The sequence below is a fragment of the Cebus imitator genome, unplaced genomic scaffold (assembly GCF_001604975.1).
Source record: "Cebus imitator isolate Cc_AM_T3 unplaced genomic scaffold, Cebus_imitator-1.0 Scaffold39, whole genome shotgun sequence".
Classification (NCBI taxonomy): Eukaryota; Metazoa; Chordata; class Mammalia; order Primates; family Cebidae; genus Cebus; species Cebus imitator.
Window position 1 is genome coordinate 7,981,903 of NW_016107354.1, and position 23,544 is coordinate 8,005,446.

At 44.7% G+C, this 23,544-nt stretch overlaps 2 protein-coding genes across 5 annotated transcripts; both read right to left on the reverse strand.

The window, feature by feature from the left end:
• Positions 1-333: 333 nt before the first annotated feature.
• On the reverse strand, positions 334-6,417 carry LOC108302271 (serum amyloid A-4 protein-like). 2 transcript variants are annotated; one of them, XM_017525845.2, is made up of 4 exons: positions 6,161-6,417; positions 5,207-5,301; positions 1,353-1,491; positions 334-642 (listed from the first exon to the last, which is right to left on the reverse strand). In XM_017525845.2, the coding sequence occupies exons 1-4, from the start codon at positions 6,169-6,171 to the stop codon at positions 480-482; spliced, it is 408 nt and encodes a 135-aa protein (XP_017381334.1). In that variant the 5' UTR covers positions 6,172-6,417; the 3' UTR covers positions 334-479. The 2 variants fall into 2 exon arrangements, with proteins under 2 accessions (XP_017381334.1, XP_017381333.1); XM_017525844.2 differs by having other exon boundaries at positions 6,112-6,400.
• A 5,773-nt stretch (positions 6,418-12,190) lies between these two features.
• LOC108302273 (serum amyloid A-1 protein) lies at positions 12,191-15,570 on the reverse strand. Of its 3 annotated transcripts, none has more exons than XM_017525849.2 (4): positions 15,484-15,570; positions 14,816-14,904; positions 12,864-13,002; positions 12,191-12,471 (listed from the first exon to the last, which is right to left on the reverse strand). In XM_017525849.2, the coding sequence occupies exons 2-4, from the start codon at positions 14,898-14,900 to the stop codon at positions 12,333-12,335; spliced, it is 363 nt and encodes a 120-aa protein (XP_017381338.1). In that variant the 5' UTR covers positions 14,901-14,904; positions 15,484-15,570; the 3' UTR covers positions 12,191-12,332. The 3 variants fall into 3 exon arrangements, with proteins under 3 accessions (XP_017381338.1, XP_017381339.1, XP_037593461.1); XM_017525850.2 differs by having other exon boundaries at positions 15,331-15,541; XM_037737533.1 differs by lacking the exon at positions 14,816-14,904 and having other exon boundaries at positions 15,484-15,555.
• Positions 15,571-23,544: the final 7,974 nt, after the last annotated feature.

Here is a 23,544-nt window from a genome sequence, read left to right on the forward strand (position 1 = left end):
GGGGTAGACCTCCAATCTGTGCTGCAGAGCAGACTGATGGAAGGCTGCACAGAGCTGTGCCAAAGCCGTGACTCCGGCCACTCAGAAGCCCAGCATGACGGTCAGTGCTTTGCTGGCTTAGGCTTACTCAGGAGGAGAAGCTGGGGCCAAAAATGACCAGAGAAGCTTGGCTTGGGTCATGTGAGGAGTCTGCATAGTTACAGGCCAGTTGGGAGTTTTGGGGCCCCCTCATCGCAGGCTCATCCGCTATCGTGCTGTTTGTCTTCAACATGGCCTCAGATGGCCATTCTTCCCAGAAAGTCTGCCTCAATGTTCCCAGTTTCCATCAACAAATTCAATTTGACAAACATTTATTGATCACCTCTAGGCGTCCTATACCAGTTCCTGGGGACACAAAGCTCAGTGACTCTGTGTCCCTGTCTTGGGGCAGAAGTGTGTGACTCACAGCCCAGTTCCCTGAGTGCAGAGGAGCAGGAAGCTCAGTATTTCTTACGCATGCCATCAGATCTGAAGTGATCAGGGTCTTTGCCACTCCGGCCCCATTCCTCAGCTTTCTGGTTGGACTGCAAGTCTTCCAATGCACTGCGGCTGTTTCCAGATACATAGTAGTTTACAAATCCCTGAAGATAGTGTCTGAAACGGCTGCAACCCAAAGAAAGGAGACAGGAGATTAATCTCTTGACTCAGCTGAGATCGCTCCACCTGCTAACTCTCTCCTCTCCTCCCACCCAAGGAATGACTGAAAGGAGCCTGGAAAAGTCAAGAAAGGGGGAAGAAAACTATCAATCCTCATGGGCAAAGGCCTAAGTCAGCTGATACTTTCTGCACTCTGCAACAGAGGGCTTTTTTTTTTTTCTGAGACAGGGTCTCGTTCTGCTGCCCAAGCTGGAGTGCAGTGACTCGATCATGGGTCACTGCAGCCTCGATCTCCTGGGCTCAAGGTATCTCCCACTTTAGCCTCCCGAGTAGCTGGGACTACAAGCGCATGCCACAATGTCTGGCTAATTTCTTTTATTTTCTGTAGAGATAAAGGTCTTGCTATGTTGCCCAGGTGGCTCTTGAACTCCTGAACCCAAGTGATCCTCCCACCTTGACCTCCCAAAGTGCTGGAATTACAGGTGTGAGCCCCCTGCACCAGGCCCCTACAACAGCGTGCTTTTGAGACCTCTCCTCAGTTCTTACTTTCCCTTTGGGGGTGAGAGGAGACGTGTCCTCACCAGCCTTGCTCTGGCTCTGCCGGCCACTCATACCCCAGGAGTGTGTGGAGGAGGAGAAAGAGCCACGGGTTCTCCTGCCTCTCAAGCCAAATCGGCTCTGCTGGCCTCTCACTGGAATCCCCAGGAGTCTGTTACCTGATCACTTTGGCAGCCCAGACACCCCCGGGTCCTCTTTGGGCAGCGTCATAGTTTCCCCGAGCATAGAAATATCTGTTTGAATTTTGGTGATTAGATGCCATCAAGTTCCAATAGGCTTTGCACAAGTCTCCAGCCCCTGGAAAGAAAAGAAAATGACAAAAATGAACCTGGTGACATACAGGAGAAGTGGAGAAATGGACATTTTCCACTGATTTCCAAATTTTGAGCCTTGACAAAATAATCTTTTGAAATCATACGCGGAGATAAACATTCCTTCCTGTGAACAACTTCCCTGAGTAACTGTAAGGAAGGTGCTTTCCATGGATTACATTGGATTGAATTGGTTGGCAGCTGTCATGCCCTGGGCTACACCTTACATGGGTCTGTGTGTGCTGTGTACAGAGAGGGCACGGTCATGTGAGGAATGTCACAATGAAGAATGGTACTACAGATGTAAGCTACAGGGACTATACAAGGGACGTGGTGAGAAGAGGAGGGGGTTGCACATCTGCTATGGCCCATAAGAAAAGTACATCCTCACCAGCTCCGCGAGGACAACTCAGACTTGAATAAATCTGTTATGGATATAGATGGCACAGGAAAGCTGAGGGCATGGGCAGTATGTGGTGAGTGGAATGACCTGAGAGAGCTTCAGAGGACCGGGACAGGCAGACCACCTCCCTGGTGGACTGAATGAGAAGATAAAATGAGGGCACATACATAAAATGCCTAGCATATTGGAATACTTGATGCAAGGTGGATTCCTGTTCCTATTAGTGAAGGAGTAAGATACCGCTATACACCCAATAGAATGACAACAGTTTTTTTAAATGACAATATCAATTGTGAGCGAGGATGTGGAACAGCTGGAACTCTCATAATTGTTTTGGGTTTTGTTTTTGTTTTCTTTAGTCAAGGTCTCCCTCTGTCACCCAGGCTGGAGTGCAGTGGTGTGATCATGGCTCACTGCAGCCTCGACCTCCTGGGCTCAATGATCCTCCTACTTCAGCCTCCTGAGTAGCTGGGACCACAGGTGCCTGATAACACACCCAGCTGATTTTTTTGTGTGTGTGGAGATGGGGTCTCACTATGTTGTTAAGGCTGGTCTCAAACTCTTGGCCTCAAGTGATCCTCCTGCTTTAGCCTCCCAAAGTGCTGGGATTATAAGCGTGGACCATTATGCCCAGCTCTCATAATTGTTCATGGAAGTATAAATTGGTACAATTTTGAGAAACTGTTTGCTAGTATCTACGAAAGCTAAATTGACATATAGCTTATGACTCTACACTTCCATTCCTGAATATATAACCACAGCAGAAACGAGGCCTTAGGTACACCAAAGTACATGTACACCAATATTTACTGCAGGTTTATCCATAACAGCCCAAAACTAAAAATGTCTAACTATCCAATAATGTAGGCTAGATAAATGGTGATATCAGTATACAATGGAATACTATGCAGCAATGAAAAAGAACAAAATATTAATGCGCATGGCAAATGCTGTTATGTGTATTAATATGTCATAATGTTGAGTGAAACAAAACCAGATACAAAATACACTGTACGATTTTTTTATTCAAAGATCAAAGACAGGGAAGCTAATCAATAATGATAAGAATAGCAATTACCTTTGGTGAGGGTTGTTAACTGGAAGAGGGCATGAGAGACCCTTCCAGGGTGCAGGAAATGTTTGGCATCTTGATCTGAGGGTGTAACATGGATGTGTGTATGTGTAAAAGATCATCAAGCTATGCAGTATACGATATATGTAAGTTATACATAATTTTAGTGTTTTTTTGTTTGTTTGTTTTGTTTTTTTGAGACAGAGTCTCGCTCTGTTGCCAGACACCAGGCTGGAGTGCAGTGGCGCGATCTTGGCTCACTGCAACCTCCACTTCCTGGGTTCAAGCAATTCTCCGGCCTCAGCCTCCTGAGTAGATGGGACCACAGGCGCGTGCCACCACACCCAGCTAATTTTTGTATTTTTTTTTTTAGTAGAGACGGAGTTTCACCATGGTCTTGATCTCTTGCCCTCGTGATCCGCCCGCCTCGGCCTCCCAAAGTGCTGGGATTACAGGCTTGAGCCACTGCACCTGGCCATTATTTTAGTTTTTAAAGAGATTAGTGGAAAAATAGATGTTCGAAGCAGGTCTAAGCCAGGAAGAGCTATAGAAAGTGTCTATCAGCACCTATGTTGTTCAATCAATAAATATTTTTGAGTCCTGCTGTGGTTTACATGTTTCGGACTTCTTTAAAACAACTCACTTGGAAAAAAGAAAAGCTATGATGAATAGTTTTAATTATTATGTACTGTGTTCTATGGGATATTTCTCACTAATTTCATGTATTCTTTTGTGTCTGTAATTTTGTCAAGTAGTTTATCTCTGGCATGGCATAATGACCGTTCTTTATCTGATGCATGCTCTGTGTTCTTCTATGTTTTCCAGATTGATTAGCGAGAGTTTTCTCCAAGCAGCTGACAGATTCTGTCACGAGGTGACAGAAAAACTCAACAGAGTTGTTCTCATTGGCATTGTGATTAAAGTAACCTGGGGAGTTTTTCAAATACTATTCCTAGTCCCACTTCACTTCTAAGATTCTGACTCAGTAACTATGAGAAGAGGCTCAGGAATATACTTTTTAAACAAACACACCGGCCGATTTAAATGCTGGTGGGCCATACAACAAATTCTGAAATACACTGACCTAAGGAAAAAGATATTTTCTACTATGTGCAGAAAAACTTAGTGCCTGCTACCAAAACTCCTTAAAAACTGTTGTTTAGAGAATATCATTTTCAAAGCACAAAATGCAGAAACAAATGAAAATTTGTAAAATTTCAATTGAAAAATTATAGAAAATTTAACTACAAAATTAATAACAGCACATGAAGTTCGAAGTATTGCAAAACCTGACAACAGAATTTTCCTATTTTAACAACTAGACAATAAGATTCATTTCCTGACCGGGCACGGTGGCTCACCCCTGTAATCCCAACACTTTGGGAAGCCGAGGCCAGCAGATCACAAGGTCAAGAGGTTGAGACCATTCTGGCCAACATGGTGAAAACCCGTCTCTACTAAAAATACAAAAATAAGCTGTGTGTGGTGGCACACACCTGTAGTCCCAGCTACTCAGGAGGCTGAGGCAGGAGAATCGCTTGAACCCAGGAGGCAGAGGTTGCAGTGAGCCAAGATCATGCTACTGCACTCCAGCCTGGTGACAGAGCAAGACTCTGTCTCAGGAAAAAAAAAAAAAAAAAAGATTAATTTCCCATCCAGAATTGCAGAAGTCCATTTCCTAGCCCTATATCAGCCCTCCTGTGGCTAATCAGTAGGAATTTGCTCTTTTTATTTTATGGGTAGGAGTTAGGGCTTAATTTTCATGAACTCTGCATCCCAAGCATTGGCCATTTGCTTGGATACAGGATGGGGTTTCTCTGTGCAAGCACTATTCTTCTACTGTCTCCTAGGCATGTATGAATCTTGGAGTATAATTGTGAACTCAGTGCGTTCCCAGAGGTGGCTGAGCTGAATAAACATCATGCCCTGAGAAATCTGTCATCTGTAAATTTCCACAGTAGGAGATCGCCCTCTGGAAGTCTTTATCCTACTGCACACCACACCAACAGTACAGGCTGGGCCCAAAACACCTTTAACCTGCAGTCTGGAAACCCCAAGGGAGGGTGATAAATCAGACCAGCCTAGAAGAAGAAACAGATACAGAAAACCACGCTCCTCCTTTGACCCCTGTGTGGCTTCTCTAAGGACCACTCACATCCAGTGAGTGTGTGGCTCCTGCTCAGAGTGAATCCTGGGGATATGCCGTCCACCCTCCAGAGTTCTTACCTTGGACAGCCTCCTTGAAAAATGAATACCAGCCTTCACTGCTGACTCCCATGACCAAGGAGCAGAAAACAATTCCTGTGAAAAGCCTCATTGTGCTGAAGAGAAAGAGAGAGTGGCAGAAAATCATTTAAAAAAACCCACGGATCTATGTTTTGAGGACTGAATTCCTTTTTTTTTTTCTATTTTCTTTCTTTTCTTTTGTTTCTCTTTCCTTCCTTCTTTCATCCCTCCCTTCCCTTCCTTCCTTCTTTTTCTTTCTTTCTTCGTTTCTTTCTTTTTTCTGTTGCCCAGGCTAAAGTGCACTGGTATAATTAAGGCTCACTGCAGCCTCAACTTTCTGGGCTCAAGTGATCCTCCCATCTCAGCCTCCTGAGTAGCTAGGACTACAAATATGCACCATCACACCCAGCTAAATTTTTTTTTTTTTTTGTAGAGACAAGGTCTCGCTATGTTCAGCCCAGGCTAGTCTCGAACTCCTGGCCTCAAGCAATCTTCCCATCTCAGCCTCCCAAAGTGCTGGGATTATAGGCATGAGCCACTATGCCAGCCAAAGGGCTGAATTTGAAAGACTAATTCCCCATTTCCATTTGTTTATATTAGAATCAAAACTTTGTGAAAGATTGAAACAGGTTTTAAGAAGAGGCATAAACCCTTAATTCTCAGCCCAGATCTCTGGAAAGAATAAGAAGGTTCCAACGTGTTATTTGGCCTGTGGCCAATTTGTCACCCAATAAAGCAGACTAAAGTCAATCAAGAAGCATTTCCTAAGTTCCTTCTCTCCACAGCACTGACCCCATAATGAGGTGGAAAACACAATTTCTCTCCAATTGAAATCTGCCAATTATGTGAGAAAAGGATCTCAAAAGAGTCAAATAAGAGAAATTAGTCCTTGGAAGAAACCTCACCTGTGGACCTTTCTCCAGCTGAAATCAGTAAAAGCAGAGCTGCTCGTACCTTCCAGCCATGGAACTATAGTTGATATCTCTGCTGGCTTTGGCATTAATGGGAGAAAGCTTTTAAATCCCACAACCTGCCTTGCCAAAGTCCTTTTTGCTCAATTGTTTGGGCATTTTAATATTAGCACATTGGGTAATAGTGTTTCCTTATCCAGAAGTAGTTTTCCAAATTGGGTCATCAAAGTATTAGTTTTCAGTCACTTTTTCTTAATTGCCATTTTTTTCCTCTTAGTTTCCTGTATTACAGAAATGAGTTATATTTGCAAAATCCAGTGTGGGAAGACAGGGGTCTTTCTTCACTTTCTTCTCTTTGTGGCTCTTCATTCTTACCCATTTGGTAAGAGATCTTCCCAAAAAATTGCACATGGATATTGTGCTCTAGGAAGTGATCAATATTATTAGCAAAGGAGATGTTTGCTTGTCTCTTGTGGCTTCCCCCTAAAGAATGTAAGGACACAGAACAAGCAAGACTTGGCCGTACCAGTCATGGGGTGAGGTAATGATTCTGGGAGAATAGAAGGACGGGAATAAAGCCAGAAGATCAAGGGTGTGAAGGTCTTCCAGGCATAAAATCTCTTTTTTCATACAAATATGTATGATTCTGCACTTTCTTTTAAACTTACTATTATTGAAGATCTTTTCATATCAGGCTTGTTGCTTTTTTTTTTACAGCTACACTGTACTCCATTGTATGGACGGACTATAATTTATAAAATATTGATGACTGTGTTGACAGTTATTAACCTTTTGATATTGCAAATAATGATGCATTTATTAACCTTGTACATATGTCTCTTGCACATGTACAAATATATATCTAGGATAAATTCCTACATGAGAAACTCCATGGTGAAAAAGTATCAGATTTTATAAATTTTTCGTTTGTTTGTTTGAGGCAGAGTCTCACTCTGTCCCCCAGGCTGGTGTGCAGTGGCGTGATCTGAGCTCACTACAACCTCCACCTCCAGGGTTCAAGTGATTCCCCTGCCTCAGCCTCCTGAGTAGCTGGGATTATAGGCACACACCACCATACCCTGCTAATTTTTGTATTTTTAGTAGAGACGGGGTTTTGCCATGTTGGCCAGGCTAGTCTCGATCTCCTGACCTCAAGTGATCTGCCCACCTCAGTCTCCCAAAGTGCTGGGATTACAGGCTTAAGCCACCATGCCTAGCCCTAGATTTTATAAATTTTTTTTTTTTTTTTTTTTTTGAGACGGAGTTTCACTCATGTTACCCACGCTGGAGTGCAATGGCGCAATCTCGGCTCACTGCAACCTCCGCCTCCTGGGTTCAAGCAATTCTCCTGCCTCAGCCTCCTGAGTAGCTGGGACTACAGGCACGCGCCACCATGCCCAGCTAATGTTTTGTAGTTTTAGTAGAGACGGGGTTTCACCATGTTGACCAGGATGGTCTCGATCTCTTGACCTCGTGATCCACCCGCCTCGGCCTCCCAAAGTGCTGGGATTACAGGCTTGAGCCACCGCGCCCGGCCGCCATTTCTATTTTCTAAGAGTTGTGAATTCATACTTTTATATCAAAGTAATCATTTTTTTACTGGTTTATTGTGTTTTTATTTATCACTTTACAGGAACTTTTTATATATAGGGAAAATGAGTATGTTATCTATGACATGAGTTACAAATATTTTTCCAGCTTATCTTTTGATTATGATGGCTTGTGTTCTGCCAAAGGAAATTCTTTATGTTCCTGTCTTTATTAATCTTTTCTTTGTTGTCTTCTCAATTTCACAGTATAGTTTGAAGAGCTTTCTCTACTTTGTTTTTTGTGGTTTTCTTAAACTTAAATGTTTTTATTTCATTCCTTTTCAAAAATTTTTCATGGGTACATAGCAGGTACATATATTTACGGGGTACATGAGACATTTTGGTACAGGCATGCAATGCATAATAATCACATCATGGAAAATTGATTATCCATCCCTTCAAGCATTTATCCTTTATGTTACAAACAAATCCAATTTTGCTCTTTTGGTTATTTTACAATGTACAACTAAACTGTTATTGACTATAGTCCCCCTGTTGTGCCATCAAGCACTAGATCTTATTCATTCTATTTTTTTTGTATTCATTAACCATCCTCACCTCCCCTTACCCACCCCTCCCCACCACCCTTCCCAGCCTCTGGTAACCATCATTCTGTTCTCCATCTGCATGAATTCAGTTGTTTTGATTTTTAAATCCCACAAATAAGTGAGAACATGTGATGTTTGTCTTTCTGTTCCTGAATGATTTCACTTAGCATAATGACCTCCAGTTCCATCCATGTTGTTGCAGCTTTCCCTACTTTGAGTTATAAAATAATTTTACATGGATTCACTAGACAATATTAATATTATTTTTTTTCATTATTTCATATAAATATTTAGCATATTTGGAATTTGTCCTACCATAATATATACAGTACGTTTTCAACTTTATGTTATTTTAGATGGTCACCCCGCTGTACCAATCCCATTTGTTGAATAGTCCATCTTTTACTTACTACATTAACATACAACCTTTATCATATACAAAATTTTCATATGTACTTATATCTAATTCTGAGGTTTTTGTTCCACTCATCAGGTTTTTTTCTACATGTAAGTCAGTACTACACTGTTGTACTTATTGAGGCTTTATTCAATGTATTAATTGCCCTCATTACTTTTTTTCAGAAGTAGTTGGCGTTTATTTTCTATTATTTCTTCTAACTGCTAGTTTTTGTATCCAGAAATGCTGCTGATTATTTACATACTAATGGATTGCCATTCCACCCGTTTTAACTGTCTTCTTGTCTGCAGTGTTTTGGTTGATGTCTGGGGTGTCCTGAAGTCCTGTCACACCACCTGCCATTCTCTGTTATCACTGCTCCAGTTAGTTCTCCAGACCTTCCCCTGCAACCACCTTCATGAGATCGTCAGTGACTCCATGTTGCTAAGCCAAAGATGAACTCCTCAACTGCTGGATACTACTAATCAATAGCTCCATCGGGGATTCTGGAACACCATGCTTTCCTAGGTACACCCTCTGTGGAAAGCGGTATGGGGATTGCCCAGAGAACTAAAAACAGAGCTACCATTTGATTCAGCAATCCCACTACTGGGTACCTACCCAAAGGAAAATAGATCATTATTTTAAAAATATACCTGAATGCGTGTATTTACCACAACACTATTCACAGTAGCAAAGATATGGAATTAACCTAAGTGTCTACCAATAAATAATTGAGTAAAGAAAATGTGTGTGTGGGGGTGTACATACACACATATATACACTATGAAATACTATTCAGCCATTGAAAAAGAATAAAATTATGTCTTTTGCTGCAACATAGATAGAACTAGAGGCCATATCTTAAGTGAAATAACAGAAAGTCAAATATCACATTTTCTCACTTATAAATGGGAGCTAAATAATGTGTACACATGAACATAGAGAGTGGAATAATAGACACTGGAGACTCAGAAAGATGGAGGGTGGAAGGAGGCCAAGGGTTGAGAACAGGTGCAATGAACACTATTCAGGTGTTTGTTACACTAAGAAGCCAGATTTCACCACTATGCAATCTATCAATGTAACTAACTGACACAAACTGATCACTCCATGGCACTTCAGCCTAGACAAAAGAATAAGACCCTGTCTCAAAAAACAAAACACACCGATAACATAGAGCAATTCAGTGTTCCTTTCTCAAACTTTTCTAACAGAGAGAAGCATGTTAATTCTTACTGAAGAAAACCAAGTAATTAATAAAAGGTATTTGGGTGTGTCAGAGCATAGGGATTAGTTGTGACTTTACAAACTAATAAATTCCTGGGTAAACCAAGCACCTTTTTTCTTGGATAAAATTTTGATTTTAAAAAAAAATTGTTCCCTTTTTTTTTAACTGTTTTTTCTCTGAACCTATGGATTATATCGAATTAAATTTTTTGTCAAATTATGGATTTCAAGAAAAGGAATGATTTGGTTCTTTAAAGATGGATGAATGAACTTCTGTATCCGAGTCTTGCTTCAGGGTATTATTTCTAGTAATAGTATACTGATTACAAATTTTGTATATCTACCAAGACTTTGAAAGCTTGCTTTATTTGACTTTGAAAGCCATTCTTTCTTATCCTCCCTTTCTCCTTCTCCTTCCCCCCAGAATCTGCAACTTCAGTACTCGTGATGGAAATCTAATCGTAAACATCCAATAGCATTACAGTCTTTCTTTACAACTTGGGATCAATTCAGACTTTACTAGACTGAACCCTGATCTCAGCAGTGCATCGAGCCTGCTCCCCTGAGCCAATCTTCCACCCCTCTCTCCTTCATCTTATTTGTCTTGCCCTTGCCTTGTTTTGGCATTGACACATCTTGGAGGCTCAGACTCAAACCTCCTATACCTCCTATACCTACACTCCCATTAGTGTCTTTTGATGGGAAATGTATGAGAAAGTTCTCTTATAAATAGTTATACTTTATATCCATACATTATGTTCCTCCTTAACAAATACACTTGTGTTTCCTCTGTAAATATAATTTTATAACTACTCTTCTCACTTTAGGAGTCCTCCTGAATTCCTTTTTCACAGAAAAGGGGTATGCCAGTTGTTGGTTTATTTATTTAAGCTCCACCCCACCCCTCTTTGCCCTATGTGTGATGCTGGAGTTGACCCTCTTAACATTTTTCCTTTGCCAGTTGGGCATGATGTTAATCTTCACCCATAGAGGGTGCTAGAGGAACAAGCAGGAGATGAAGACATCGTTTCCTAATCTTGTGTGCTTTGCTTCCTTTCAGCTCCTGTGGTGCTCTTCTGTGTAGGACACCCAGTGGCACTCACCCCAGAGATCTGAGTGGCATCCCAATGCCAAGGCAGTTTCCTGACCATTTCTGTGGCACCTCAGGAGGACGTCCATGATGTTCACCAGAAGCCCACTTATCTTAATCAGCTTGGGCTGCTGTGACAAAATACTACAGCCATGCTGTGAGTTGGGGCTTCAACATATAAATTTTGGGAAGATACAGTTCAGTCCAGAGCATTGCCACTTCCACAGCTGGCTTCCCAGGGGGTTTAGTAACTTCCTACCTCCTGCCCCCATCCAGCCAGCTTCCCAAATGAGTTTCAGGAACTCTAGCTGCATTCTCAGAATTAAGCTACACCCTGGGCGGCTTCCTACCAAGTTTCATTAATACCTCAGTGGAGCTCTTATTTGTTAGCTTTGGCTTGAAGTACCCAGTAAACTATCTGCCATCCAATGGGATACATATTTTCCAACAAGATCTAGATCTCAATCTTGTGAGGGGCCCAATCTCAAATTTATACTTCTTGTTTTCTGTACTCTTAGTAGTTAATGCTCTTATCCATTAATAACTCCTTATATTAAAATTTCCCTTTTCAAATTACCGCCTGATGCCGTCTCCCGAAGGGACCCTGACTGATAAAACGGTTCTTCTCTATCTAGCTCTCTCATCACTGCTGCCGCTTCCACAATTTTGATCTAGTTAAGGTCCAGAAACTGTGAGAAAACATTCATAAAAGGAGTCGCATTACATATTTAGACGTGAAAGAAGACAATGAAAATAGAGTGGAGCAGAACGGCATTGGAGGGATTTTTTAGATGGAAAGAGCAGAAATTCGTTAACACATGGATTTGTAGGTGTTGCTGAGAAATGAAAGGAAAATTGAGGTGGCAGACACTGGGGCAGGATTTCACAATCCAGTCGTCTGTGTCCCCTGCCTCCAGGAATGAAGACCAGGTTGGGCAAGGTGTGAGGGAAAGAGGAAAGAGAAGGAACAAGGAATAATTGACTGGGAATGAGGAGCCTAGACAAAGAAGGGACTGGAAATAGCAACAATGTAACCACAGGGGTCTAGAGGAAGGAGGTCTGATTTGGGGAGGGGTTGATGCAGGTGTCTATGCTGTGACCACTAAAGATGTCTCCTCACATTTAAACAACAGGCCTAGGCTCTTCCTTTACGTGGGTGTGCAATGATTTCCCCTTTGTACCAAACGGGAAGTACATAACAAAAGAACGCACTGTTTCAACAGATTCAACCACTTAAGCATTTATTAGATGCTTATTGTGTGCCATATCCCAGCTTCTGTGGACACGGAGCTCAATGACTCTGTATCCCTGCCCTGGGGGGCTCACAGCCAGGTCTCCTGAGGGCAGAGTGAAGAGGAAGCTCAGTATTTCTCCGGCAGGCCTTCAGGTCGGAAGTGATTAGGGTCTTTGCCACTCCGGCCCCATTCGTTGGCAGCCTGGTCAGCCAGCGAGTCCTCCGCGCCATGGCCAAAGAGTTGCTGGAGATCTTCTCTGGCATCGCTGTAGTCCAGGCACGCAGAAGGAGATTAATCACCAGGCTGGTGAGCGACAGCTCACCCTCCCACTCTCCCCACTGCAAGGCAGGGCTCTGGGAGGAGCTCAGAAAGGCCAAGGAAGGAGGGGTAAAAACACTGACCCTGCCTGGGCACGGCCCCACTCAGCCAGGCTGGGCACCACTAGGCTGGATGAACAGCACCCAGAGACAGAGGGTGAGGAATCACTCACTCCCACCATCCACTCAGACCCTCGCACTGAGCACAGAGGCAGAGAGAGGGCAAGAGCAGGAGGGGCCGCAACCTCTAACTTCTCTACAAGGAGCTTGTCTTCCTCCTGACAGCTCAAGACAGGCAAGCTCTGCTCACCCAGCCCTGGTATCCCAGAAGCTCAGTTACCTGATCACTCTTGCAGCCCAGGCACCCCCAGGTCCCCTTTGGGCAGCGTCATAGTTCCCCCGAGCGTGGAAGTATTTGTCTGCGCCGATGTAATTGGCCTCTCTCATGTCAGAGTAGGCTCTCCACATGTCCCGAGCCCCTGGAAAGGAAAGGAAAGGCAGAAGGGACGTCAGGAGAACATAAAGACTCTGACAACCCCTTAGAGAGGAATGAAAGAAGGACCAATCTTCCGTTGACTTCAAGCTTTCAGCCTGTGATCATAGCAGCCCTGGATACCATGGGTTGAGAAGCACATTCCTTTATCCTAGTTGGCTTCTCCAGGTCCGCTGATGAAGCTGCTTAGGATAAGATCCAGGAGTGCACATGAATGAGGTGGTGACATAAAAGACTGATGCTGAGAAAGGTGGCAGACACAGAGCACTTCTGCCCTGCCTACTAACATATATGTACTTGCAAATGGAACACACGGTATTGTGACCTGAGTTCCAGAGGCTGTTGGTAACATAAAAGTCCCTAAACGGACCCTCAATAAGTGCACTGATGCTGTGGGTGGCTTGAGGAAGCAGTAGAGCAGTGGTGCTCAGCCTTGGCTGCACCTTCTTTTTATTTCTTTTTTTTTTTTTTTGACAAATTCTTGCTGTCACCCATGTTGGAGCACACTGGCACGACCTCAGTTCACTGCAACCTCTGCTTCCCGGGTTCAGGTGATTCTCCTACCACAGCCTCCTGAGTAGCTGGGATTACACGTGCCTGCCACCATGCCTGGCTAAATTTTTGTATTTTTAGTAGAGACAGGGTTTCACCATTTCGGTCAGGCTGCTCAGGAACTCGTGACCTCAAGTGATTCACCCATCTTGGCCTCCCAAAGTGTTGGAATTACAGATGTGAGCCTCAGCTGTACTTTCTAATCACCCAGAGAGAAACTGAAAGTTCCAATGCACAGGTCACACCCCAGGACAGTTTCTGCAGACTCTGTTGGGGAGTTGCAGGCATGAGTAGTTCAGGTGCTTCCAAGTAGTGGCTGAGATTCATAACCATCAAGCTCTGGGATGTGATCGGTGAGGCATCTACCTGGCAAGAGCTCTGGCTTCAACCACAGCCGGGCTCAAACCCTGACTCTGCCACCTGCTAACTGGCTGTAAGTCCCTGGGCATCAGCCTCAGCTGCTCTAAGCCTCAGCTTTCTCACCTTCAAAGAGGGGAAGGTGCCCGCCTCACAGAGTCATTCTGAAATTAAGTGAAAATGCTCTGGTCCTTGTGGGAGCTTGCTGCACGTCAGTTCCCATCTCCTGTCAAGAGGGCTGGGGAAGGAAAGGAAACAGAACAAACCAGGAAGGGAGCCCCTGGCAGAGCAAGGCTAAAGGGCCCTGGACATTATCCCACTAGGAACTTGAAGGAGGAAGGAGAAAGAAGACAGAAGTGTCAACAGCCTCAGTGAAACTCTTATGCGATTTGTGCTGAGGGCTATTTTAAACCAATTGCAGACCTTATTTTGCATCTTGTACTCAAAACAAACAGCTCAGCTGCTCCTGGGAAGGATGATTGTTTTTTGTCTGAGTAACTGACTGACAATAATCCTCAACCCTCTAATCTGTTTAGCAGCTAAACCTTAAGAAAGCAGGAAAATACCGCATGTGGGTTGTTACTGGATTCCCTGTCCCTTATGCCCCAGCAGATGCATTTTTGATAAACCTTGCAGCGGCTTCTGTAACATGATGGATCCACTGAACACACCCTGAGAGCCTGCACTACGGGGAAAGGAGATATTTCTAGGAGCTCTGAAGGACCGAGATGGGCAATCCAGCGAACCCTAGCTCTTGGCAGGCCTTAGCAACACAGATACTAGCAACTCTCTGGTTCAAAAGCAGCCTTCTGGAAGCGTCATTTCCCCATTTTATCAGGTCCAGGGTGGTGTTTCTCTTCAGAAATACTGCATACCTTCTGAATACTTACCACCAAAAGCCTCGCGAATGAATGAAAACCAGCTGTGGACACCCAGAACCAAAGAGCAGAAAACCAGGCCCGTGAGAAGCTTCATGGTGCTGAAATGAGAGGAGAGGTCAGGCAGTCGCCTACAAGACCGGCACACCTTCCCTTGGGATTTATATTCTAATGAGAGCCTCGTTATTTCCACTGGCTCTTATTAGAATCTTAGTGGCTCATCTAGGAAACCTTGTAACAGGACCTCACTCAGCGCCAGAAGCCCTCGGTTCTGAACCCATCAGCCCTGACTGTGTAAGAGGATGCCAATGTGGCATTGATGGAGGAAGGCAGCAGTTATGACCAGACTCCCTCAAGCAGCCTGTAATTCCCCACAACCCATGGAACATGGGTTCCCTCTGCCCAGCACAGAGCTCACACAGGATAAACACAAAGCGGGATCACTATTTTTCATTCTTAAAGCCTTTAGCACCTGGGATTCCCAGGTGGTCCCTCATCCAAGTACTACCAGGCCCGATCCTGCTTACCTCCCTAGATCAGAGGAGCTAAGACACCTTCAGAATGGTCTGGCCGTAGGCCCCAGGATGACTGTTTTTTTTTTTTTTAAAGGAAATGATAATCTTTTTGGGAAAGAGAAAACATAAAGTTCAAAAAAAATCACTCCTTGGCATACTCCTCACCTGATCTGTGCTGGAGCCGAGCTGCTGGTCCCTGCTGCCAGGGAGAGGTGGCTGCTATTTATACTGAGCCTTCCCTGCTGGGCTCATGGGAGGGAAGAAAAGCTGGATGTGGTCCCTGGGGAAAGTCCCTGCAGGTCATTTCCCCGACAAAAGGGTCTAAGACAAGTTCCTGGATGCCAGTGGTTTCTTCATCTTGGGTCATTTATCCCAGTTGTGCAACCAGAGGGAACAAGACAGTTTTGCTGTGCCTTGGCAGCTGTCAGGGCAGGAGACCTACTCTGCTCCTCAGCATTGAGGGGCTGAGGCTGCAGAGTTGAGAGTGGGAGCCCCTCGATGGCAGCACCTGAGCTGCTGGACGGTGTGGAGTCGGGGTGGCTCTTCAGCCAGCTCCTGACTGTACCGGTCATTCCCTCAGGATGCGCCCTGCTGGGCCACATGGCAGATACCTCTGACATGAAGTCCCTGTGAGTTCATGTCTAAAGCATTAAGCTTTAAAACTGACAGCCTAGCCCCGCCACATCTCATGTGTGTCTGGAAGTCTCCTTCCACCCCTCTGTCTGGATATCCTGAGAGTTCTCAGCACAGGAAAACCCTGCTCAGCTGGCCTAGCCAATTAGGCAATGCTTTCTCTCAGCTGGCTCCTGAGCCGGGTGGGGGGGGGCAATATTAAGGGGAGTACTTTCTGTTGCCCCAGGCTGGTCCTGGAGCCCCACATTGGGAGGATGAGAGTGTGATGTGATAAAATGGCAGCCCAGCTGCGGACGTGCCCGGTTCTCAGGCAGAGAAGGGTGGGAGAGCTCTTGGTCTGCTGTATTGTCATGGAGGGGTGCAGGGGGCACGCAGGTCACTCTCTCGTGAGAATATGAGCAGGGTCAGACTAGCTCTGCAGAGGCTGGTGGAGGAGCATGGTGGCCAGAGATGGGTCAGGGACAGAGCACAGCAGGGCCAAGGCCAGGACATGCAGAGAAACCAGGAAATTACAAAATGTTTAGAACTAAACAGGACTCCCTGTTTGGCTAACTAATCAGATTGAGACAGGCTTTCTGGTAAATCTACAAATTTGATGTTGTTCAATCAGAAGCAGTAAATTTCCTGTGCTGGAGTTTCCTGCCAATGAATGTAAATGGAAAAGGAGTCTTTCTGACAAAATATTTTATTGTTCATCTCAACTGAAAAACTTCTCTATTTTTCAAAATTGCTATACATGTTTAAAGATTTAGATATTTGAATAGCCGAACTGGTACAGAAGGTTTAATTATGATTCCTAAGGCATACTTATTAATCATTTGAAATTGAAGCAAAACTTAAGAAGAATTATTGGAATTTTAAAACCAATTTTCCCCTTTCCAAATGAATTCTTAGTTTCATAAATACTATGCAACTCCATAAGGGATTTGGGGTTTTGAGATGTCTATAATCTCTTACTCCCTTTGCAAATGTTTGAAAAGGAATAAAGTAAAAAAAATTTTTTTTTGAGAGAGTCTTGCACTGTTGCCCAGTGGTGCAATCTCGGCTCACTGCAACCTCCACCTCTTGGGTTCAAGCGATTCTTCTGTCTCAGCCTCCTGAGTAGCTGGGACTACAGGTGCCAGCCACCACGCATGGCTAATTTTTTGTATTTCTAGTAGAGACAGGGTTTCACCTATGTGTGCCAAGCCAGTCTTGAACTCCTAACCTCGTGATCCACCCACCTTGGCCTCCCAAAGTGGTAGGATTGCAGGCATGAGCCACCACGCCCAGCCAAAGTGAAATGTTTCTTAACAGAATGCAGAGTTCTGTTGTCCTTTGGCAACACCAGTTCCAGACTCTGAGGGTGGCTCTTGCTGTTGCTGACAGTGGGCTGGTGACCAAATCCCAACACGCTCCCCCTATGAGTCCTGATTCATTCATCAGTTAGAGGCCAGCAGGCTTCAGAGAGGCGTGAACCTCAGCCAACAACCTATAGGGGAAGAGACACAGAACTAAATGCAGACACGTTTGAATTCTGGGGCCCAGAGATGCAACTTGGAAACTCCACGCTAGGAGGAAAGGGTTCTCTCTCTATGAGAGGGTATGGGCTTTTTGAGGAGGGACACACAGCAAACACAATTAGGAGTCACCCCTTAATTAAATAGTTGGTCCTTTTGCATTCCTGGTGATTCACTTGCTAAGTGGAAGAAACCAGAGGGAATCTCTTCTCCTGCTCTCCCAGTAATCGATAGTCCATGATCTGGCTTTACTTCTGTAAAGTGGCAGAAGACCTTTTGACAGCTGAGCCAGCTCTGATTTTATTTATTTTAATAAGACAGGATGGGAATAAGCAATGATGTTAGTACCTGGGGATTGTTCTTTGGGAGAAACAATCTTAGAATGATTAGTGACACCCCTTGCTTTCTCTTTTCTTTCATTATACTTTTTGTATACATAATTTTTCCCATTAATTTTTTGGAATCTCACTGATTTATTATAAGTATAAGCTTTCTGTCTACACATGTGTAATCATTTTTTCCCCAATTATGTCTCTTTTTCACGGAGGTGCAGCCTAGACCTGGTTAGCCGCCATCTCCCCTCATTGTATGCCCAATATATATGGTAGTATCTGCGGCATAGAAGGCATTCTATGAGTGAATGGATAATGACTGGTGATGAATCAGTAAATGAATGAGCATGTCATTGTAAGAAATCCTAGAATAACACAAATAGTTCCCACTACCGAAACACAGATACCAGTTGATGCACAGCTTTCTACGTTGTGTTTCACCATGGGAACATGTCTTTGAACAAAAATGGGATCATATTCTATTGCACTCTTTCCCTTAAGAGATTGTCTATACTTCTCCAGATCATTAAATGCTCTTCCACAATATCAGTATATGGCAGAGGCAAGGTCATACCAGGTCTGTCTGACGCCGGGGCTAGGCTCCTAACTTGTATGCCATACTGCCTCCAGGTCTAGGAGGCTGAGTTTTAGTATCTGTGATGGGAACTCAGTGTCACAGCCTCTACTGGAAAGGTATTCTGGTATTTTGTAACAGAACTTTCTGTTAGAGATAAGCATGGCAAAATTGAATGGGGACAAAGTTCAGGTTTCTGCTGCCAGGAGCTGAGATTGCTGTGACCGACAGTATTCTCCCAAACCAAATCATCCAACCTGGAATTACCGTAAACCATACCTCATCTTTTCAAGAGGTGTCCAAGTTCCCAGAAAAGAACATTTGTTAAGGGATGCAGGCAAGGAGGTGAAGAAGAAAGAGCACTGGCCAAGGATGGCGTCATGGTGTCCTGGGTTCTGGTCCTTGAATGAGCCATTTATCTTCTCGGCAGCTTCTCCATCTGAAAGCAGTTTGGAGGCAGAGTTTTTTCTTAATGAGTAAAAGAGAGTCATGCCTAGGAGACGTGGTATACATGTTAGAAAGAAGGAATTGGCTGTGACTGTATAGAAGATGAATTCATAAACAAATTGCCCTTTCCCAGGGAGAACACTTGGATCTAGTAAGTAGAGATCTCGAAAAGTAGAAGACCTGCCCTGTTAGGCCTGTGGCCTCCAAGTCTGAATGCTGTGTGTCAGCTTAAAACTAGTTTCTTGTTTATAGGTGTTTCATATTAAGCATGTGTTGGGAGCACTCCTTGTCCACTTTCACTAGCGAGTGTTTCCCTCCCCTCCTCCCTTCTCCCTTCCTTCTCCCGAGGACTTCTGCTAACTTCCATTCTCTCCAGGACTTCAGCACTGTTGGGAGAAGATCAGAAAAGCATCCCCACTGTTTTTATTTTAGTCCACTTGACCTCTGGGGAGTAGTTCCACTGGCTCATAAGTATTAGCCCCCGGCAGCACAGCACCCCACACTGTGCCTGAAAGCAATAAAGAATCCCAATCTGCTGTCACTGACGAACACGTTCAACCACCACGTCCTCTACCCTTCTCATCTCCCTGCTTTCACATCACATCAACTAATTTCTCTATACATCAGCCTCAACTCTGCCGACACTCTGCTCACCCTTCCCTACTGCCTTCCAGTGAGCTCCTCGAAAGAAGGGTCTGCAGTGAGGATGCCCCTTTATCTCTACTTATTTCCTTCCCGTTACAAAAACCTGAAACCTGCCTTTCCCATGTTGATTTCACTTTATTCTCATCTTTACCCACAGGGTATGCCTCCTGCAATTCCTCCTAAACAATAGAATGGGAAAGAGGGGTCCTTGTCCTCTTTGCTCCCCACGACCATTTCTTCTTTCTTCGCCCCCAAATCTCTATGATGTGTCCTCTTTGAAGTCCCTGATAAATGCATTACCTCCTTCTCTCCAGTTTTACCGTTTATCTGCACAAGTCATTCCAAACAGGGAGATTTTCAAACACCAATTCCTGAAGATCACCCCCAACATGCTTAACTGCGATCAAGACCTCCAAGATTCTGGCTTAGGAATCTGCTTTTTTTTTATACAGCATCTCACTCTGTTGCCAGGCTAGAGTGCAGTGGTGCAATTATAGCTCGTTGTAACCTCAGACTCCTGGGCTCAAGTGATCCTCCCACCTCAGCCTCCCAAGTAGTTAGGACAACAGGAGCATGCCACCATGCCCAGCTAATTGATAATTTTTTTGTAAAAATGGATGGAGTCTCACTATTTTCCCAGGCTGCCATCAAACTCCTGACCTTAACCCATCCTCCATCTCCACCTACAAAAGTGTTGGGATTACAGGTGTGAGCCACAGGTGTGAGGCAGCCTAGACTCTGTATTCTTTAAATACCCACTAGATGCTTCTGCTTAGATAATTTGCTTGGTGATATTTGGAGACAAAGTATCTCTTTATTCTATTTGTTGACAAAACACTCCAATCCTCTCCCATTGTCATCAGAAATTTTTACAGTTCATTTACAGCCCTTTTTCCAAAATATTCACTGCCAATATTCTTTTTTTTTTTTTTTTTTTGAGACAGAGTTTCACTCATGTTACCCAGGCTGGAGTGCAATGGCGCGATCTCGACTCACCGCAACCTCCGCCTCCTGGGTTCAGGCAATTCTCCTGCCTCAACCTCCTGAGTAGCTGAGATTACAGGCATGCGCCACCATGCCCAGCTAATGTTTTGTATTTTTAGTAGAGACGGGGTTTCACCATGTTGGCCAGGATGGTCTTGATCTCTTGACCTTGTGATCCACCCGCCTCGGCCTCCCAAAGTGCTGGGATTACAGGCTTGAGCCACCGCGCCCGGCCGCCAATATTCTTATTGACAATAACTACATTGTTGGACCTTCCCATATCCTGGATTCCCAGATCATGGCTCCCTCAAAGCCCCAATATGCAAATATCTGGGAAAAGAATGTTCCAGAGGAAAGGAACAGCTAATCCAATGCCCCTGTGGTATGATGTGCCTGGAGGGTTGCAGACTAGTGTGGCCGGAGCAAAATGAGCCGGAGCAAGAGGAAAGAAGTGGATTAGATAAGGTACGAGAGGCAGGAGCTCGGTCAGTTTAAGTTTGGAAACCATTATAAGGGCTTTGTCTTCAACTGTGAGTAGAAGTGGAATCCTCTGGAGAGTTTTGAGCTGCGAGTGATAGCAGCTGTCTTGTGTTGTAACAGTGTGGCTGCTATATTGAGAAGAGACTAGCTGGCGGCAAAGGTGGAAATGTGGAAGCCAGTTAAGAAGCCATCATGACCCAGAAGATGATGCCTCATAACATCTCTCTGGGAGCCTCAGAGAGGTGATAAGGGTTTGCCTTCTAAATATGTTTTTTGACAATGAATGTAAACATTTCAACTAGGCTGATACTTTATTGAATCTTAACAATATCCATGTTCATCTCTAAATGACTAAGACTATACATCATTGTTGCAAAGCTTTTCCATTCTTCTTAACCTTCAAACTATCGATCTATTGCAGATGACTTCTCCTACTTCACTCACGCATTGACTCATTTAATCAATAAAAGTTACTGAGAACCTGCTACAGGTGAGGTGCTGTGTTTGGTGTTAAAGAGACAACAGTTCATCTGTCAATAAGCCTGACAAGGCTTCTATACCTGTGTTTTGTGCACTCTGGGTCAAACTCAGAAATGCCAACAGGTAGACAGCGATAAGTCCTATGACAGGTAAAGGACGGGGCCTGCTGGTTTCCCTCAGGATCTCTGCCCTCCATTTATTTTTTTTATTTTTATTTTTTAGGTGGAGTCTTGCTCTGTCACCAGGCTGGAGTGCAGTGGCACGATCTCAGCTCACTGCAACCTCTGCCTCCTGGGTTCAAGCGATTCCCCTGCCTTGGCCTCCCAATGTGCTGGGATTACAGGCGTGAGCCATGGCACCCAGCCCCTCTGTCCTCCATTTCAAAATGCATCTTCCTTGTTCTCTCTCCTCTCCTTCCTGTCTCAGAGGAAGATCTGCTCCTGCTACGCTCTGGGCAGCCTCGTCCCCAGTGGCCCTGTGGGCCCTTGGTCATTGAAGTCTATGTTATGCCCTATCTTTTACTCTCAGTCACTCTCTCTGTTAACTTTCTCCCTGTGCTCTATAACCCTCCCTCATCTTTAAATGAATTCCCCTCCTTTGACCTTTGCATGTATTCTCCGCCTTTGACCTTTGCATGTGTTCATTCATGCAACTAAAACAAGCACGTATTGCACAGTGATATCCAATTTGCCACTTGCTAAAAGTCTGAAACTTGGCAGCTGAATGTGATCAGAAAAAAACATGACTGCTATGACTTGTCTCACTTTAAATTTGTGGTCATTAATCTTGAGCTACTATACAATCCACTACCTTTCTCAAGTTCAATCACATTCTTTCTCTCTTAGATGACCACTTTTTACTTCTCTGCTCTCCTGAAACTTCCCATAACTCCTCATTCATTCTCTTCTCAGTTGACAACTTGGCTTCCTATTTCAGTGAAACATAGAAGCAATCAGATATGAACTTCTGGTCAGGCATGATAACTCATGCCTATAATCTCAGCACTTTGGGAGGCCAAGGCAGGAGGATTGCAGGTTAGGAGTTTGAGACTATCCTGGGCAACATGGTGTTGCCCAGGCTGTACTAAAATTTTTTTGAATCACCCAGACGTGTTGGCAAATAACTCTAGTCCCAGCTACTTGGGAGGCTGCGATGTAAGGATCACTTAAACCTGGGAAGCTGAGGCTGCAGTGAGCCGTCATCGTGCCACCGCACTCCAGCCCAGAATAAGAAAGAAATTCAAAGAATAAGAAAGAAAAGAAAGGAGAGAAGACAAGACAAGAGGAGAGGAGAGGAAAGGGAAGGAAAGAAGGGAGGGAGGGAGGGAGGGAAGAAGGAACAGAGGGAGGGAGGGAGGGAGGGAGGGAGGGAGGGAGGGAAAGAAACACCGAGAGTGAAAATGGACTGGAGAAGAAGAAACCAGAGGAGCTGCTATGTCCACCAGCCTCTCTGCATGTCCTGGCCTCAGCCCTGCTGGGCTCTGGCACTGACCCCTCTCTGACCACCATGCTCCCCCACCAGCCTCTGCAGAACTAGTCTGACCCTGCTGATATTCCCATGAGACAATGACCTGGGAGCCCCCTGCACCCTTCCAGGGTAATACAGCAGACCAAGAGCTCCCCAACCCTCCCCTGCCTGGAAGTCTGGCACTGCCCCAGCTGGGTTGCCAATTGATGGCACCACACTTTCAGTCTCCCAATGTGGGGTTCCAGGACCAGGCTGGGGCAGCAGAAAGTCCCCTTCTCTATATTGCCACCAGCTCAGGAGCCAGCTTACATGACGCATTTGCTAATTGGCTAGGCCTGCTGAGCAGGGATTTTCTGTGCCAAGGAGGTGAATCTCGGGATATTTAGACAGAGGGGTGAAAGAAGCCTTCCAGGGCACACATGAGACATGGCAGGACTAGGCTGTCAGTTTTATTTTGTTTTGGAGACAAGGTCTTGCTCTGTCGCCCAGGCTGGAGTACAGTGGCATCATTATAGCTCACTGCAGCCTTGACCTGCTGGGCCCTCCAGCAATCCTCCTGCCTCGGCGTCTCGAGTAGCTGGGACTGCAGGTACACACCACCACACCCGGTTCATTTATTTTTATTTTTTGCAGGCACAAGATCTTACGATTATACCCAGATTGATCTTAAACTCTTGACCCCAAG

Excerpts from the sequence above, each read along its gene's own strand:
- LOC108302271 (XM_017525844.2), bottom strand. The coding sequence starts at position 6,206 with ATGCCAAAGCCAGCAGAGATATCAACTATAGTTCCATGGCTGGAAGGT. Across the intron at positions 1,492-5,206 it reads TTTCAAGGAGGCTGTCCAAG|GGGCTGGAGACTTGTGCAAA; the intron begins GTAAGAACTCTG and ends TTTTCTTTCCAG. Across the intron at positions 643-1,352 it reads TGGGCTGCCAAAGTGATCAG|CCGTTTCAGACACTATCTTC; the intron begins GTAACAGACTCC and ends TTTGGGTTGCAG.
- LOC108302273 (XM_017525849.2), bottom strand. The coding sequence starts at position 14,900 with ATGAAGCTTCTCACGGGCCTGGTTTTCTGCTCTTTGGTTCTGGGTGTC. Across the intron at positions 13,003-14,815 it reads CATTCGCGAGGCTTTTGGTG|GGGCTCGGGACATGTGGAGA; the intron begins GTAAGTATTCAG and ends TTTCCTTTCCAG. Across the intron at positions 12,472-12,863 it reads TGGGCTGCAAGAGTGATCAG|CGATGCCAGAGAAGATCTCC; the intron begins GTAACTGAGCTT and ends CCTGGACTACAG.